The 18,097-nt window shown below is 43.8% G+C and overlaps 1 protein-coding gene across 1 annotated transcript in view; it reads right to left on the minus strand.

The window, feature by feature from the left end:
* rspry1 (ring finger and SPRY domain containing 1) overlaps window positions 1-14,490 on the minus strand; it is a 70,933-nt gene extending 56,443 nt beyond the window's left edge. The window contains exons 1-2 of the mRNA XM_072547500.1: window positions 13,437-14,490; window positions 877-929 (exon numbers count right to left, since the gene is read on the minus strand). Coding sequence (XP_072403601.1) covers window positions 877-929; window positions 13,437-13,873 — 490 coding nt within the window. The 5' untranslated portion in view covers window positions 13,874-14,490. The remainder of the gene's footprint in view (window positions 1-876; window positions 930-13,436) is intronic.
* Window positions 14,491-18,097: the final 3,607 nt, after the last annotated feature.

Genomic DNA, 18,097 nt, shown 5'->3' on the forward strand with positions numbered 1-18,097 from the left:
ACACCCACAAATTAGTTAGCATGTAAATAAAATGAGAAAACAATAACATCTAGTTCCATTAAGTTTCCTGTCAGGTAAGGGGTGTGATGATTTAGTGGTATTATTGCTGGATTGTTAATCCAGAGACCCAGATAATATTCTGAGGATCTGGGTTTGAATTACCACCATGAATTCAATGAATATCTGGAATTAATAATCTAATGACGACCAAGAACCCATAGTTGATTGTCAGAAAAATACATCTGGTTCACTAACGTCCTTTAGGGAAGGAAACTGCTATTTCTACCTGGTCTGGCCTACACGTGACTGCAGACCTATAGTATTGCGCTGACTCTTAACTGGCCTCTGGGAAACTAGGGATGGGTAATAAATGCTGTGTAGCCAATTGTGCCATCATCCCATAAATGAATTTAAAAAAGCATCAGAGAGAGAGATACGTACAAACATGACGAACGACAAATCAACAATCCACTGCTGTACTTAATCAGGTGCAGAGCAGCCTCCCCACTTAATCAAATGAATCTTAAAAGAATTAAAAACTTTACAAAAAAAAAATCATTCAAATTCTGTTCAGTCTGACAAAAATACCATTGCACTGGCAGTAATAAAATTACTGAATGTTTTATTTAAACAACACTACAGATGCAGTCAGAGAAAATTAGAAATTGCTGGAAAAGCTCAGCAGGTCTGGTAGCACTCGTGGAGAGAAATCAGTTAATGTTTCGGGTTAAGTGAGCTTTCGTCAGAACTCAACCTGAAATGTTAACTGATTTCCCTCCACAGGTGCTGCCAGACCTGCTGAGCTTTTCCAGAAATTTCCAACTTTATTACTGATGTTTTGCCCCTACTTCAGGTTTTGTTCAGTCTGGTAGTTACCTGTTTCTGCCATTTCATGCAAGGTGATCATTGAATACGGCGGCTCTTGGTCACTGAAAGAAACAAACAAGATTCTCAGCATATTGTTATGGTCCTTTTTTTTTCGGATTAGAAAATTACAAAGACAGCCAGCAGAAAGCAGTAGTATGAAGCTTTGGCAAAAAAATTCCCACAGTTAAAAATCCAACTCAATTTTTAGCTTTCTTAAAAAAACTGGAAGTGCTATTGCATACAACTAAACGACTTTCCCACCAAAACACCATGAATATTTTAAAACTATTAATCACCACTAGTAACCACTCATACAGCCATTTAGAAATTTACATGCAAAGTCCATTACGGGCCAGCAAAAGTTGGGTTGATGTCGAGTGTGGAAGCGTCCAAATCAAAAACGGATTTTATGGGAACTGTTGGTTTCCTTAAATTGTAATATATTAAGTTAAATTTTGGACCAGAGTGTAGCTAAGAGTGCAAACAGATACATTTCACGTTCCTAAATCTTCTTAGCATGAAGAGAATGAATAAATTGAAGGTTAACAATTAAAATAACAACAACTCGTTTAAATGACTCATCTCTCACACTGAAGATAAACCAAATCAAGTTAGTAAGTACTTTTTCTTACCTGACAGGATAGAAACAGTCAGAATTGCTAAATAGGCTAAAATATTTAGTATGTTAGTTGGGGAGAGTTCAAATGCCATTGTTGAAATGCAGCCTCAAGTACAAGGTGTTAAAGGATATCTTTCCCAATCTTTTCAAAGTGAAAACTGGCTAATGGAATGTGACAACATTGTTTTGTTTCTGATTAACTTCATGGAATTCCCCTGTGGTTTCCTTCAAAAACATTTCATGATAGGTTTTTGCCTGCTGATTTGTTAAGCACCATTAATATGTCTTAAAACATCTTACATACTGTAAAACAAATAGTATCCCAGTGACAAGTCTGGCAGCAGAATGCAGACATTATTGACAGTCCATTTAACAGAACTAGCCATGTAGCTTTCAAGTTCCCAATAAAACCACTACATTAGCAAGTAAGTTTATGCTACTCAAGTTTCAGGAACAGTGAGCATGAATTGACTGTGGATTAGACTCAAAGCAATTGCTGTCTATAAGGAGCCTCGATTATCCGAATTTCAAATTATCTGAAGGGGATCTCAAGGTCCCAATAGAAGCCCATAACGTCAAAAGCTGTTTCAACCCTGATCGTGTCTCTTGATGGTAGGTGCAATGATAAAAAATTAACTTGGCCCATTGACTGTCCTGGACAGTCCAAGCACCGTCTCCAAATGATTGACATCCCGCCCTCTCTCCTCACTCCCTTTCCCTCCTTCTCTCCCCACCACCCCCCCCTCCCCACCACCACCACCACTTTCCCAGGAGTTCTACATAGGGGTGTAGATATACTCCCCTTCCCCAGATAATATCTCCAACATTGTCCTGTACAGGGTGAAGGTGGAACCTGTTAAAGAGGTGTGTGCAGATGCAGTCTGGCTGCTGGAAAGAGGTTGGGGGGACAGCGGCAGACGGGGTTACAGGACAGGCAATATGCTGCTGCCTTGTCTCCTGAATGGGGAACAGACTTACCAGAAAGTCTCAGAGACGAAATCAAATAACTGAATAATCAATTATCTGAATGAAATAGTGCCCGCCCATCACCTTCAGATAATCAAGGTTCCTCTGTAAACATTGCAAGCATTAGTTCCATAGTATTAACGGGAAAAGATGGAGAATTATCCTCCCTGCCCTCTCAACTACAAATGTGGTTTGGCACACAGAAGTATCATGGCACCATGATATGTCACTTTTGATACTTGGGTTTATACTTTCAAATCACAATGTCAAATACAGCATTAGAAATCACAATACAATGCACCTAGTCCTACTCCTTTCCCAAACTTAAAACAAGAACTGTGGCACTCTTTTCCCTGTTGCCTTGACACCTAGTTGGGACATTGATCATATAAATTCAAGCTATTACGGCATATTGATATTGTCAATGTCCATTTAAGTCCATATTCTAGCAAGATGCATCTAACAACAGTATCTGGATAAAAACACAAATAGCAAATCCAAACAAGGTTTCAGTCACAGTGACTAAGAGAAAGGGGTCTTAAGTTTCCCAGTACTTTAACTGCACAAGCCAGAATTATAATAAACTTGATAGCAAATATATCACAGACACAAAACACTTCAGATGCCAGGATGCAGAACTAAAACATCACAAAATATTAACCCACCGGAATGGTGGCCAAACAGGTTTGGTACATACTTAGGACAGACAACATTGGATGACCTCAACTTTATGGACAATGCAAAATGGAAGGTTGGCGAGGTATGTGACAAAATATACAAGTTCGGAGATGCAGCATGGATTAAAATTTCAACAGATGAGCAAAGGCACTAATAAAACTAACCTTGATTAACTGTCTGTTACCAATGCTTACAGTTCAGTTCAAGCACGAATTCCAGTATGGCTATTTTCACAGTATCTTTATGAAGATGTTTGCTAAGAAAGAGGAGCCGTCCACTCAGCCTTCAATCAAAGATCAAGGCACTCAAGGAGTTGTGGTACACTTTTCTGCTTCCCTCCCCATATTCTCAATTCTGCTGTAGATCTGTCCAACTCAGCCTCAAGTATGCTCTCTGGTGAAGAGAATGTCAAGAATGACCACCCTCAGAAATTCAACTCTGATAGACCATTTATTTTTAAATTGTGCAACCTGTTATGAATTCCCCGACAAGGGGAAACACACTCAGCATCCAAGGTGAAACACTCAGTATCCAACCTATCAATCTCTCTCAGAATTTAATCAGTTCTCATTCTTTTATACTCCAGTAAAGTCTAGACTGCCCAATTTTTCCTCAAGACAAAGCCCTTCATCTCAGGAATTAGCTTTGTGAACCTTCTGAAATGCCTCCAAAGCAACCATCCTAAATAAGTATGTCAAAATTGTACACAGCACTGCAGCTGCAGTCACACAAATGATTTTTAGAGCTCAAGACCTCTGCAAATGCACACTCCATCTTTCTCGCAACGAAGGCTAACATTTCATTTGGTTAATTATTCTCCGTAGCAACAAACTGTTATTCACATACAAGGGCACCCAGATCATCATTACCACAGAATTTCTCATTTTCTCTTAATTAAGAAATATTTTGCTTTTCCATTCTTCCAACTAAAGTAGTTAATATCCATATTATTCTCCATTTGCTAAAACCTTTCACCCACTTACTTTACCCCTTTACAGACTCATTATTCTCAATTTGTTTTTCTGATCTAGTAAACGTGGCTGTAGTGCACTCTGTCCCCTCAGCAAATTAATGCAGATTCTACAGTTACAGCCTCCAGCCCCAATTCCTATGGACACCACTAGTTAGTCCACTGAGGTTCTGCTGGCTCCCTTTTATCCACCCTACTCGCTTCATCCTCAAAAGAATTCTAGCAATATGTCTTTTTCTCAAATTGTCTTGGGAAATAGGAGTGTCAGCATTGCTGGGGAGCCAGCATTTATTCCCCATCCCTCGTTGCCCTTGAGAAGGTGATAGCAAGCTGCTTTCTTGAACTGGTGCAGTCTATGTGCTGTAGCAAGACACACAATAGAGATTCCAGATCTTGATTGGACAGCAATATATTTCCATGTCAGGATGGTGAGTCGAGAGTGTAGTGCGAGAAAAGCACAGCTGCTCAGGCAGCATCCATGGAGCAGGAAAATTGACGTTTCGGGAATAAGCCCTTCATCAAGAATGAGGCTTATGGTTTGGGGCTGAGAGATCAATGGGAGAAGGGTGGGGGAGTTAGCTGGGAAAGCGATATGTGGATGAAGGTGATGGAAGAAGCTGATAGGTCAAAGGGGCCAGTGATGAACGGGTCTGGAGGGCAGTACCGAGTTGGAGGTTTGGGATTGGGATAAATGTGGGGGAAATGAGGATGCTGTTGAAATCCACAGGGGAATATGAAGTGTCCCTCCTCCAGGTGGGCGGGTGGTAATGGTTTGGTGGCCCAGGACCTGCATGTCCTTGACTGAGTGAGAGGGACCAGCAATGCCTGCCTGTTTGTCGGTTATGTGGAACAGTCCATCTTCCACAGTTAGACCGGCACCACCCCCCACCTGTTCCGCCGCTACATTGACGACTGTATTGACGCCACCGCGTGGTCCAAGGAGGTTGAACAGTTCAACTTTACCAACACCTTACACCCCAACCTCAAATTCACCTGGACCATCTCGGCAACCTCCCTCCTCTTCTTGGACCTCTACATCACCGTTTCCGATAACAGACTAACCCGCAGACATACTACAAGCCCACTGACTCCCACAGCTACCTAAACTACACTGCCTCCCACCCTAACCTCCTGTAAAATGCCATCTCTTATTCCCAATTCCTGGGAACAGATGCTGTTCCCAGGATGACCAATTCTACTTCCACCAACTCCAAATGACTCCATCACCAGAGATATATGTCCCTCCCCACCCCTATCAGTGTTCCGCAAAGACCATCCCCTCCACCACCCTCTCATCAGGTCCACACCCCACTTCTGGCACCTTTCCCTGCCACCACAGGAAGTGCAAAACCTGCGCCCACACCACTCCCCTCACCTCCGTCCAAGGCCGCAAGGGATCCTTCCACAATCCATCAGAAATTCACTTACACCTCTCCGAATGTCATCTACTCCATCTGTTGCACCTGGTGTGATCTCCTCTACATTGGGGAGATAGGATTCCTTCTTGTGGATCGTTTCAGAGAATATCTCTGGGACACCCGCACCCACCAATCCCACCGCCCTGTGGCTGAACACTTCAATTCTCCCTCCCACCCCATCAAGGACAAGCAGGTCCTGGCCTCCTCCACTGCCAAACCGTTATCACCCGACGCCTTGAGACATTTTCTCCAAACTCAAGCTTCATGACTGCCATGTTCATAGTTTGAGTAGGTCTTCAGCTGCAGCATTGCCACTACAAAAAACAAACAAACTTTAATGCCCCAAGTAGATTGAATTAGTAAATCAGATTGTGTCAATGGAAATCTGTGGTAAGCTTCAGAGAAAGTTTAATGCTAATACACTTATCTGCACATGTTGCGTCAAAATGGCAGCAGCAAATTAAACTTGAAATTAGAAAAATTACAGTTCCATCTGCAAGAATTTGAGAATTTAAGGTTTTTGGAAATGAATTGTTCTAGAGTTCAGAATTTTAATTCCAAAAAGCCACACTTCATTTAAGAATAGAACATGTCTTCCAAATTAATCTTTCAGGTCAGCATGAAATTATGAACATCCTGTTAAAAATATTTGATTACTAATTACAAGAGACATTCACATCTATGCCAACCAACAGCTAGTCCCCACACTTCAGAGTCACGTAGAAACTTTAGCTTAGCTTTCTATTTCCCACTGTAATTCAAATCACTGGCAGGAGTGCGTAAGGATGCCCAGTAAGCCGAGAGTTTATCTATAGTTGAGTAACTGACACTGACCTTCTATGCAGAAACTTGTTTCAGCACAATACCACATCTGAATTCCAGCAACCGAAGGACCAAATTACAATTGCTCTTAATCCATTTCCATTATATCAAATTACCAGAAACATTTTACTTTTGTTCTGGCATCTGATGTACATGTTCAAACAGTAACCAAACTTGTTTTGACATGGTAGTAAACCCTTCTGCTAATTAAACCAAACCCAGAGAAAAGCTCACTTTGCCTCAATGTTACAGTATGAGTGACAACGAACCACCCAAATTCCACTATTTAACAAAAAAAAATCCTATTCTTTAATGCTAACAATGAACATTAAACAACTGTTTACAACTAAGCCTCCTTCCTCAGGATGAAGGGCTCCTGCCCGAAATGTCGATTTTCCTGCTCCTCAAATGCTGCCTGACCTGCTGTGCTTTTCCAGTACCACTAATCTTGACTCTGATCTCCAGCATCTGCAGTTCTCATTTTCACCTAACTGATCCAATAGAGCCCCTATTAAATTTACAGCAACTTCATTTTCAAAACCGGCTGTCATCTCCAGTGTAGATTTCCTCTTTTTGTAGATCTTTCTGGGTAGGCTTCTTCTGCAAAGATGCTTCATATGAAAAAGGTACCTTTGACAGAGGGTGTGGTGAATAGCAGTCTTTCAATGGCAGTTGGTGCTCTTTCTGGCTAACTGTCCAAAATGCCGGATTTTTAAAAAAAAACTTCAAAACATCGGTTTGATGCTGTCAAAACATGAAAACTCAAATTCTATTGGGTTTTAGTATCTGGGGCACAATTTAAACTGATTGATTAAATTCAAATGGCGGTCAAAACAACTGAGGTGTCTAGTTTACAGCCAAATGTTACATATTTTCAATTTTCCAGTACACATAGTGACTGCTAATCAGTCACATGACAGGTGCTTACCAGCTTTTACTCTCAAAGGTACAGTACATACCACCTTCAAAACACTCAGGAGTTGCCTTGTAAGAAATATCATGTTTTTAATTCAAATTTAATTTGAAATGAAATGCTAGAAATATCACTACCATAGTAAAGTCAATGACAGCCTGACTCATTTAACAGCATTCTTGCTGGGGTCAAATTTTGCAGATTAAAATTCTACAAGACTTGAACACACGATCAAGGCTAACACTTCAATACAAGAAGGAAAAAAACAAATGTTGCATTGCATAATTCATTAATTCAGCCAAAAGGTTCAAACCAAGAACTCAGCCACTGTGGTTTCAAATGAACAGAGATGACACGATGTTACCTGAAGAGACAATGATTACACTCAACATAGGAGGACTATGCCAACATACAATAGAGTAACAAATGATTGCAACTTGCAAATAAACTTCAAATAGCTAACAGAAATGGTACTTTTGTAATAACAGACAATTTACTCTTTGGAAAGTAAGTATCTAAAAGGGTTATGGTGCAGAATGACTGAAGAAAACAAAGATGTTGATGATAGAGATTAGTGAAAGAAAGTTACCTTTAAATAAAGGCTGTAGACAAGTAAATAAACCCCATGGGTTCATTTCTAGAAAGAAATTAAATAGCATATATTAAGTTAACCTTGTCACAAACCTGATTAGCTTGTACCCAAGTACTGCGTGTACTTCAGGTCATATGGAAAGAAGTTGGGTTAAAATCTTTTAAAAAATGAAAGTAAAGGGCTATATCTATTAAAAACTGAACAAATGCAAGGTATTGATTTTGGTAAAACAAACAAGAACAGGACTTATACAGTTAATGGTAAGGCCTTGGGTAGTATTATCTAACAGATCCAAGGGCTCAGGTACATAACTCTTGAGATGTGTCACAGGTATACAGGGTAGTTAAGATGTCCAGCACGCTTGCCCTCATTGCTCAGACCTTTGAGTACAGGTAGTTCTGGGATAACGTGAGTTTTGGCAGCATGATTTGGCTATAACATCATTGAAGAATTAGGAAGTGGTACTGGAGAATGTTTACTTCCGTTGGCAATAATTTGATTCCAGTGGGGATTGGTTTGCACGCTTTGTTCTGTGTGCTGAAATCTCTGCACCGTTCCACATATGCGTCAGAATCTGCAACATTCTGTATATGCATGAAGTTGATGCCAGTTTTCCTGCCAGTCAGCACCTGCATTGATGTCAGCTGGCAACAAAGCAGCTTTCTGAGAGAGGTACTGTACAGAGCAGTTTTCTTATGTTTTATAAATGCACAGTAGCGCCTTGACATACGAACGACCCCGTTCACAAACAAATCAGTTTACGAACAGGATTGTACGTAAAGTTTCGTACGTATGTTGAAGCAAAATTCAAGGTATGAACGAAGGTACAAATGCAAAAAGCCCGTGTGCGACCACGTGGTTTCATTGTTCTGCTTTGCTATGCGCTTGTTGAACGAAAAGGCTCTTGGGCCCCGTGTGATCTCATTCAGTTCGTCTTTGGCACGCCCGCGCACTGTGAACAGCTGTCCAAGCATTCTTACACTATCTGAATAATGGGAAAAATTGATTCGGTTCGCAAACTTTTCGGTCCGCGAACTGGATTAAGTTCGTAAGTCGAGGCACTACTGTACTGTTAAATTTACTTTTAGTTCAATGATTTCAACCTTCATTCAGACTGTGCTATACTTCTGGGAGATTTTTGAGCGATCAGGAGTAATACTTTTTGCTGGTCTGCCCCTAGGAATTGGGAATTCATAATGAGTTTGCATAGGATGTAGATGAGGCCTCTCCAGAGTACTGTGTGCAGTTCTGGTTGTCCTGTTATAGGAAGGTTATCATTAAGTTGGAGAGAATTCAGAAAAGATCTACCAGGATGTTACAAGGACTGCACAGGGGCTGGATAGGCTGGGACATTTTTTCCCCCCTCTGGACTGCAGGAAGCTGAGGGGTGACCTTGAGGTTTATAAAAACAGGAAGGGCACAGATAAGGTGAACAGCAAAAGGCCTTTTCCCTAGTTTAGGGGAGTTCAAAACTGGAGGGCATATTTTTAAGGAGAGGAGAAAGATTGAACTACAGAGGACGTTGTAGATGAAGGTACAGTTATAACATTCAAAAGGCATTTAGACAGGTACACGAGCAGGAAAGGGATACACAGGCAAATGGGACTAGATTTGTCTTGGAATCTTGGTTAGCATGGACAAGTTGGACTAAAGGATCCGTTTCCATATTGTAGGGCTATGACTAGGTATCATTGCTAGAGAAAACACAGAGTTAGATGGATAGAGCAGTTGATGGTTATGGAAGAGCTTAAGGGATAGGTAAAGTTGACATTTCCACTTGCAGGCAAGACCAGAACTGCTGATCATAAGCAGTTACTGAAAGGTTCAACATGAAATTTATAGGGAATTTAGCTACCCAGAAAATGGTTAGAATATAGAACATTAAGCATGGAGATGAATAGAAAAGGGAAGCAAGACAAAATGAAGGAAAAAATATGGAACAGTATGTTGATGGGGGTTAGATGAAGTTGGATGAGAGGTTGTTCATCTATTGCAGAAGGATCTATATGGCCTGTTTTTAAACACTACAAATACTGTGCAATAAATCTTTATTCAAAAATTGAAACGATTGTCCAAGTACTTTACAAATATTGAAGGAATTTTATGAGACATAAAAACGTGACATTTAAAAGACCAGCAGCACTCAAACAGATATTAACAACTCTTGTGCAGGAGCCAGCACAAGTTCCGAAACAGTATTTCATATAATAGAGTGTTTGCACACAAGTCATCAACTCTTCACATGCTCTATATATCCAAGTATAAGATTTCAGGCAAATAGCTTTGGATAATGTTGACAGTCTTTTAGAGCATTGCAAAGCTACCATTTCATGGATTAGTGGTGCTGGAAGAGCACAGCAGTTCAGGCAGCATCCAAGTAGCTTCATGGAACAGGCCATTCACCCAAACTGGTTTCGACCAACATTAATACTCCAGATGAGCTTTCCACTCAAGTTATATTTTACCACCTTAACCCTGACATACTTCTATATCAGCCATTTTTATGACTTAGTATTGGTGAGTCAAATCTAATCTGTGCCAATTTGCTTCAAACCTTGCATGCAACAACTTCCACATTTTCACCATTATGTTTAGAGAAATGGCAACTGTCCTGAAAGACAACAGTCATGTAGCTCTACAAGAGAAAAAAAGTTGTCTTGGGGCAAGGCAAGTAGGCAGACTCATGAATGCCGTCAGACAGTACGAGGATTGAATTCATGATGTTGATGTCATTCTGCATCACATTCCAGGCAACAGCGCGAACTGGCTCCAAAACAATGTATCCAAATTCTTCCCAAGTTCTTTGAGCTATTTTGACAACACATCTTAAATGAGAAAAACTGGGTAACAAGGGATTATTTGGTAATGGTAACTGTTTCTATATTCTTCTCAAAATAAACAAATGGAAATATCGCACTAAAAAATAAATTCAAGACTCAAAGGCAACATTATAAAATAAAATGCAATTTACGTACACTTCAATATAAATTTAGGCTAAAGTGCCATAAACCAGAGTGCTACATGCTACACCGTGAACATGCTTTTTAGTGACCCATTATAAATTATGACTCAAAATTGTTAGTGCCAAAACAGCTGATTTGATCAGATATGAAAGTAATCCTGGAAAACTTAAAGTTTGCGAATATACTACAACCTAATGGGTGGGGTTATAAGCTCAGCATTTAGAAATCACTAGATTTGATATGAGGGAGCATTTTTCACTCACAGGAAGTGAGTGCGTCCTTGGAATTTTCTTAATGAACATTCAGTGGATATGGAATCTTTAAGTATCTAGGGCAGAAGTATATAAGATTGTTGTTTACTAAGGGGACACAAAATTGAGGATCTGCAAGAATGTCGACAATGATCTTACTGAATGGTAGAGCAGATGTGAAGGACAACACTTTTGATCCTTATTCATATGCTTTTCATTTGCTTCTCCAGCTGATGAATATATCTCAGTATTAATTCTGTTAAGGCACATCAGAATTTTATACTTTCAATAAAAGTGTCACATTTAGCTATGTTCTAGAGAAAACCAAGCCAATTTATTCAACATTTATCCAAACCAACATATCATCAAACAACCCTCTCATCCAAAGGAACGAATCCAATGAATCTTACTATATAGCTCCCAAACCAGCTAATAGAGTCCCTTTTATAAAACAGAATACAGGTGTTGGAAATCTGAAACAAAAACAAAACTCAATCTGCAGCAACCACAGAGAGACTGCCAAACCTAGTTAGTTTCTGCTCCAGATATCATTTCTTATCCAGAGAGACAAAACTGCACAGGACTTCAGGTGTGGTTTTAAACTCCTGTAAAACATTAGCATAGCTTGCTTGTTTTTTAATTTTGCAAAGGCCAACATGCCACTTGCCTTTCTCACTGTTTACTGTACCTGCGTGCTAACTTTGTGAGCACGTCATAGGTACATCCAAGTCTCTGAACATCAACATTTACAAGTTTTTCCCTCCAGTTTTCTATTTTGTTGACCACAGCTCCCCACAAATATACTCCACCTGCCACCTAACTAACCCATCTATAAAAACATTTCAGAATCTTTGCTCCCTCTGTGGTTTACATTATCATCTAGCTTTATATCTGCAAACTTGGACATATTATGTCTCTTGGAGAAAGGGAGGACTGCAAATGCTGGAGAGTCAGAGTCAAAAAGTGTGGTACTGGAAAAGCACAGCAGGTCAGGCAGCATCTGGGGAACAGGAGAGTTTAAGTTTTGGACATAAGTCCTGTTGAAGGGCTTATGCCCGAAACGTAGACTTGGCTGCTCCTCTATATTATGTCTCTTCACCTGTCATTAATATAAATTACAAAGACTAATTTCTGTGGCACATTCCTAGCCATAGCCAATAAGTTTGAAACATGCTAGCTCCAAATCTCTATTCACTCTAACATATTACTCCAAAACTCAATGAGCATCCAAAGGAACTAATCTAATGAATCTTACTATATAGCTCCCAAACCAGCTATTCCAAACCTTGTGCATTGTGTGAGAGAGAGATGCTTTGAATGCCTTTTTGTAATTGAGACATACAATATCTACTGGGTCCCCTTAATGCAATTTCCCTGTTATATCCTCAAAAGGCTCTCAACACAGAATCAAGAGAAGCCCCCACCGTGGAAGAATGCCATTCAGCCTATTGAGTCCTAGTTGACCCTCTGAGGAGCATCCCACCCAGACTTATCCCCATACCCTATCTCTGTAACCCTGCATTTCTCATGGTTAATCCACCTACTTTGCATACCTTTGGACTGTGGGAGGAAACCAGAGCACCTGGAAAAACTCATACGGAAAACATGCAAACATTTCACACGCACAGTCACCCAAGGGTGGAGTCAAACCCTCTTTCACTGAACCACCCATGCCTTTTTTTGGGCAAATCCTACTTTGATCACACCATGATCTTCTTGTTACATTAAGACTTCCTTTCACGTCCATAAATAAAATTCAGTGCTTTCCTGACAAATGATATCAAACTAACTGACCTGTAGTTTTCAATTTTGTCTGTCTCCTCGATTGTTCAACTTTGCTAACTTCTAAATGGCTGGGACCTTTCCAGAATCTGAGGGATTTTTTTAAAGCATCTTAGGACGCTGGAAGATGAATTGGATTTCAGTTGGAGTTTTATCCAGCATCTTTTGCCCAAAAGTAGTTAATTTTACTACTGCTGTCCTCAACCAAAACACCCTGGATTCTTAAAACTGACATATGAGCCTATTATAAAACGTTATGGCTATAAGCTGCACAAGCTAGTGTCAGTTTGCAAAAATAAAAAGGGACAATTTAATGTATTTCTAACAAAAGGTAACTCAACTGTAAGTTATTTAAAAAGACGAAGACAATTTCTTATGTTTGAGAACATATTGATGAATACGGATGAAGAAATAAAGATAAAACGACTGAACAACATTAGCAGGAGAGTCTGACCTTTCGCGAATTGTGCGATTGAACCCAATCGACAGGAAAGGTTTTCTCCTGGTAGGTGGGCAGAGAAGGGTAAGTGAGCAAGCCCAGTTGAGTCAGTTTCCTGGTCTGGGAGAGGAGAGAGAACTGAGCGCTGCCACTTACTTGTCCACCAGCGTACGAATGACAGCCAGGGTATCCAGCACCAGGCCGTCCACATTCTGTTTCTTCCTCCGAGGTTCGTGGGGACCCCGTCCCCTCCTGGGCGGCCTGACCGGGTCCCGGGAGCGGCTCCTGGGCTCGCCCTCAGCGTTGTTGCTGTGGTGCTGAGGGTGGTGGCGGTGATGATGCGAGGAGGAGGAGGAGGAGGAGGACGACGACAAGAGGGGGGGCGGGTGCCCCCGGCACTCGGCCGCTCCGAGCTCGCCCGGGCGGCCCGGGTTCTCCTCGGCGTCGCTACCGTCCCGGCACACGCAGCTGTTGCCCATTCGGCTGGCGGTGGCGGCAACGGCAGCAGCAACGCCGGGCGACTCCGGGGAAAGCAGTAACCCTCTGACCAGGCTCCGAGTGGCGTGGAAGACGGTCCAGGCTGCTACGATCATCTAGGAAGGCCGCCTCCGCGACACGGTCACCATCCTGTTTCCCGGGGGAGGGGAAACACCACCTCTCAGTCCCGCTCTAACGGCGCACCCCGGAGGCAGCGCACCAGGCCGCCCGCCATCTTAACTCCGCCAGCGAAACCGACGGACGGTGGGCAGCAGCCGCCGCCGCCGACATCTTTGTTTTTAAACAACAGCAACCTTTTCTTCCCCCTACCCAAATCGAGAAAGGTATCAGTCGCCGGGCCGGACCAAATAACAATAACAATTACTACTCCTCCTCCTCCTCCCACCCTTTTTTTGCTTCCTGTTAGCGGTTAAACCAGCCGCAGATCCCGTCACCGATCACTCGGCCCGGTCCTGCCGCTGACGGTTTATTTGCAAAAGGCCCGCGCCGCTCCCCGAGCCGCCGACCGCTCTGATTGGCTGCGGGTTTCCGTCTCGGTCCCACCGCCGCCGCCTCCTCCTCCACGGCAGGGCTTGCGAAGGCGGGTTACCGCGCATGCGCCCGGAGCCCCGACGCCGCCTCCCGTCACGTCGGTTCGATCTTTTGGTTTCGTCGTTATTGTCAAAGGGGCAAATGGGAGGGCGGTCGCAGCTGTCGACTTGTGAGTTAGGTTCGGGTTGTCGCCCGAGCGCATCGGTTCTTGAGCCTTCTCCGTGAAGTCACAGCGGGTTTGGAGGTGCCGTTGTGGGAGTGGGTGTGGACAAGGTCAAAAGTCACATGACGCCAGCTTCTAGTCCAACAGGTTTATTTGAAATCACAAGGTTTCGAAGCGCTGCCTCTTTGTCAGGTGAAGTGAAGAGAGCACCTTGATGCAGATTTTTTATCAGACAGATCAAAGGACCCCTCAAATGGTGTGAGTGCAGTGTAGGCAGGCAGAATAATATACTGGATTAGTGGTGCTGGAAGAGCACAGCAGTTCAGGCAGCATCCAACGAGCAGCGAAATCAACGTTTCGGGCAAAAGCCCTTCATCAGGAATAAAGGCAGTGAGCCTGAAGCATGGAGAGATAAGCTAGAGGAGGGTGGGGGTGGGGAGAGAGTAGCATACAGTACAATGGGTGAGTGGGGGAGGGGATGAAGGTGATAGGTCAAGGAGGAGAGGGTGGAGTGGATAGGTAGAAAAGAAGATAGGCAGGTCGGACAAGTCAAGGAGACAGTAACTGAGCTGGAAGTTTGAAACTAGGATGAGGTGGGGGAAGGGGAAATGAGGAAGCTGTTGAAGTCCACATTGATGCCCTGGGGTTGAAGTGTTCTGAGGCGGAAGATGAGGCGTTCGAGACACCACCCACGCCCTCCACCTCCTCCAAGACTTCCGTTTCCCTGGCCCCCAACGCCTTATCTTCACCATGCATATCCAATCCCTCTACACCTCCATTCGCCATGACCAGGGCCTCCAAGCCCTCCGTTTTTTCCTCTCCAGACGTCCCCAACAGTACCCTTCCACTGACACTCTCATTCGTTTGGCCGAACTGGTCCTCACCCTTAACAATTTCTCCTTTGAATCGTCCCACTTCCTCCAGACCAAAGACGTAGCCATGGGCACACGTATGGGCCCCAGCTATGCCTGTCTCTTTGTTGGCTATGTAGAACAGTTGATCTTCCGTAATTACACCGGCACCACTCCCCACCTCTTCCTCCGCTACATTGATGACTGCATTGGCGCCACCTCGTGCTCCCGCGAGGAGGTTGAGCAATTCATCAACTTCACCAACACATTCCACCCTGACCTTAAATTTACCTGGACTATCTCTGACACCTCGCTCCCCTTCCTGGACCTCTCCATCTCCATTAGTGACGACCGACTTGACACTGACATTTTTTACAAACCCACTGACTCCCATAGCTACCTGGATTACACCTCTTCCCACCCTATCTCTTGCAAAAATGCCATCCCGTATTCCCAATTTCTCCGCCTCCGCCGTATCTGCTCCCAGGAGGACCAGTGCCACCATAGGACACACCAGATGGCCTCCTTCTTTAGAGACCGCAATTTCCCTTCCCACGTGGTTAAAGATGCCCTCCAACGCATCTCGTCCACATCCCGCACCTCCGCCCTCAGACCCCACCCCTCCAACCGTAACAAGGACAGAACGCCCCTGGTGCTCACCTTCCACCCTACCAACCTTCGCATCAACCAAATCATCCGCCGACATTTCCGCCACCTCCAAAAAGACCCCACCACCAGGGATATATTTCCCTCCCCACCCCTTTCCACCTTCCGCAAAGACCGTTCCCTCCGTGACTACCTGGTCAGGTCCACACCCCCCTACGACCCACCCTCCCATTCTGGCACTTTCCCCTGCCACCGCAGGAACTGTAAAACGTGTGCCCACACCACCTCCTCCCTCACCTCTATCCAAGGCCCTAAAGGAGCCTTCCACATCCATCAAAGTTTCACCTGCACATCCACCAATATCATTTATTGTATCCGTTGCTCCCGATGTGGTCTCCTCTACATTGGGGAGACTGGGCGCCTCCTAGCAGAGCGCTTTAGGGAACATCTCCGAGACACCCGCACCAATCAACCAAACCGCCCCGTGGCCCAACATTTCAACTCCACCTCCCACTCTGCCGAGGACATGGAGGTCCTGGGCCTCCTTCACCGCCGCTCCCTCACCACCAGACGCCTGGAGGAAGAACGCCTCATCTTCCGCCTCAGAACACTTCAACCCCAGTGCATCAATGTGGACTTCAACAGCTTCCTCATTTCCCCTTCCCCCACCTCATCCTAGTTTCAAACTTCCAGTTCAGTTACTGTCTCCTTGACTTGTCCAACCTGCCTATCTTCTTTTCTACCTATCCACTCCACCCTCTCCTCCTTGACCTATCACCTTCATCCCCTCCCCCACTCACCCATTGTACTCTATGCTACTCTCTCCCCACCCCCACCCTCCTCTAGCTTATCTCTCCATGCTTCAGGCTCACTGCCTTTATTCCTGATGAAGGGCTTTTGCCCGAAACGTTGATTTCGCTGCTCGTTGGATGCTGCCTGAACTGCTGTGCTCTTCCAGCACCACTAATCCAGTATTTGATTTTCAGCATCTGCAGTCATTGTTTTTACCAGGCAGAATAATATGCCTGTGCAGCTGATTGAGAGTTTCAGTCGGTGTGATTAAAGTGCTAGCAGTGTCAAAGTGGGTGCAGTAAGGTGGCTCAATGGTTAGCACCGCTACCTCACAGTGCCAGGAACCTGAGTTCGATTCCAGCCTCAGGTGACTATGTGGAATTTGCACAATCTTCCCCTGTCTGCATGGGTTTCCTACAGGTGCTTTGGTTTCCTCCCACAGTCCAAAGATATGCGGGTTAGGTGAATTGGCAATGCCAACTTGCCCCTCGTGTTCAGGGATGTGTAGGTTAGGTGCATCAGTCAGGGTAAATGTAGAGTAATATGTTAGGGTAATGGGTCTGGATGGGATACTCTCAGGAGAGTTGGTGTGGACTCGTTGTAGGGCCTGTTCCACCCTGTAGGGATCCTAAAAAGAAATTCTAATAAAAAAGCTGAATAACAAGTCACTGTCTGTGCATTTTCCCTGTATTGTAGTTGTGTGGGTTTCTGCTGGAGCTGTAGTTTCTTCCCACTGTCAAAAAGATGTGCAGGTTCAGTGGATTGGCCATGCTAAATATGGGGTTACATGGATCGGGTGGGATGTTCTTTAGAGACTCAAGGGGCCAAATGGCCTTTTCCACTTTGGAAGAAGAAATTCCTCCTCATCTCTCTCTTATATGCATGACCCTTTATTCTGAGATTATGCTTTCTGGTCTGCTTATCCAAGGAAAGATGTACTGGTTTTGGAGGCTGTCCAGAGAAGGTTCACAAGGTTGATCCTGGGTATGGGTGGTTTCCTTCATAAGAGATCTAGTAGATTCAGCCTGTACACATTGGAGTTCAGGAGAATAAGAGACATCCTTACTGAAACATACAAGATTCTTAGACGGGGAAAGTGAGGACTGCAGATGCTGGAGATCAGAGTTGAAGAGTGTGGTGCCGGAAAGGCACAGCCAATCAGGCAGCATCTGAGGAGCAGGAGATTTGACGTTTCGGGCATAAGCTCTTCATTAGGAAGGGCTTATGCCCGTAACGTCGACTCTCCTGCTCCTCGGATGCTGCCTGACCAGCTGTGCTTTTCCAGCACCACAAGAATCTTAGAGAACTTGGCAGGGTAGGTGCAGAAAGGTTGCTTCCCCTTGTGTGCCCTTGCAGTGGAAGTGTCCCTACCCCTG

The sequence above is a fragment of the Chiloscyllium punctatum genome, chromosome 26, assembly GCF_047496795.1.
Source record: "Chiloscyllium punctatum isolate Juve2018m chromosome 26, sChiPun1.3, whole genome shotgun sequence".
Taxonomy (NCBI): domain Eukaryota; kingdom Metazoa; phylum Chordata; class Chondrichthyes; order Orectolobiformes; family Hemiscylliidae; genus Chiloscyllium; species Chiloscyllium punctatum.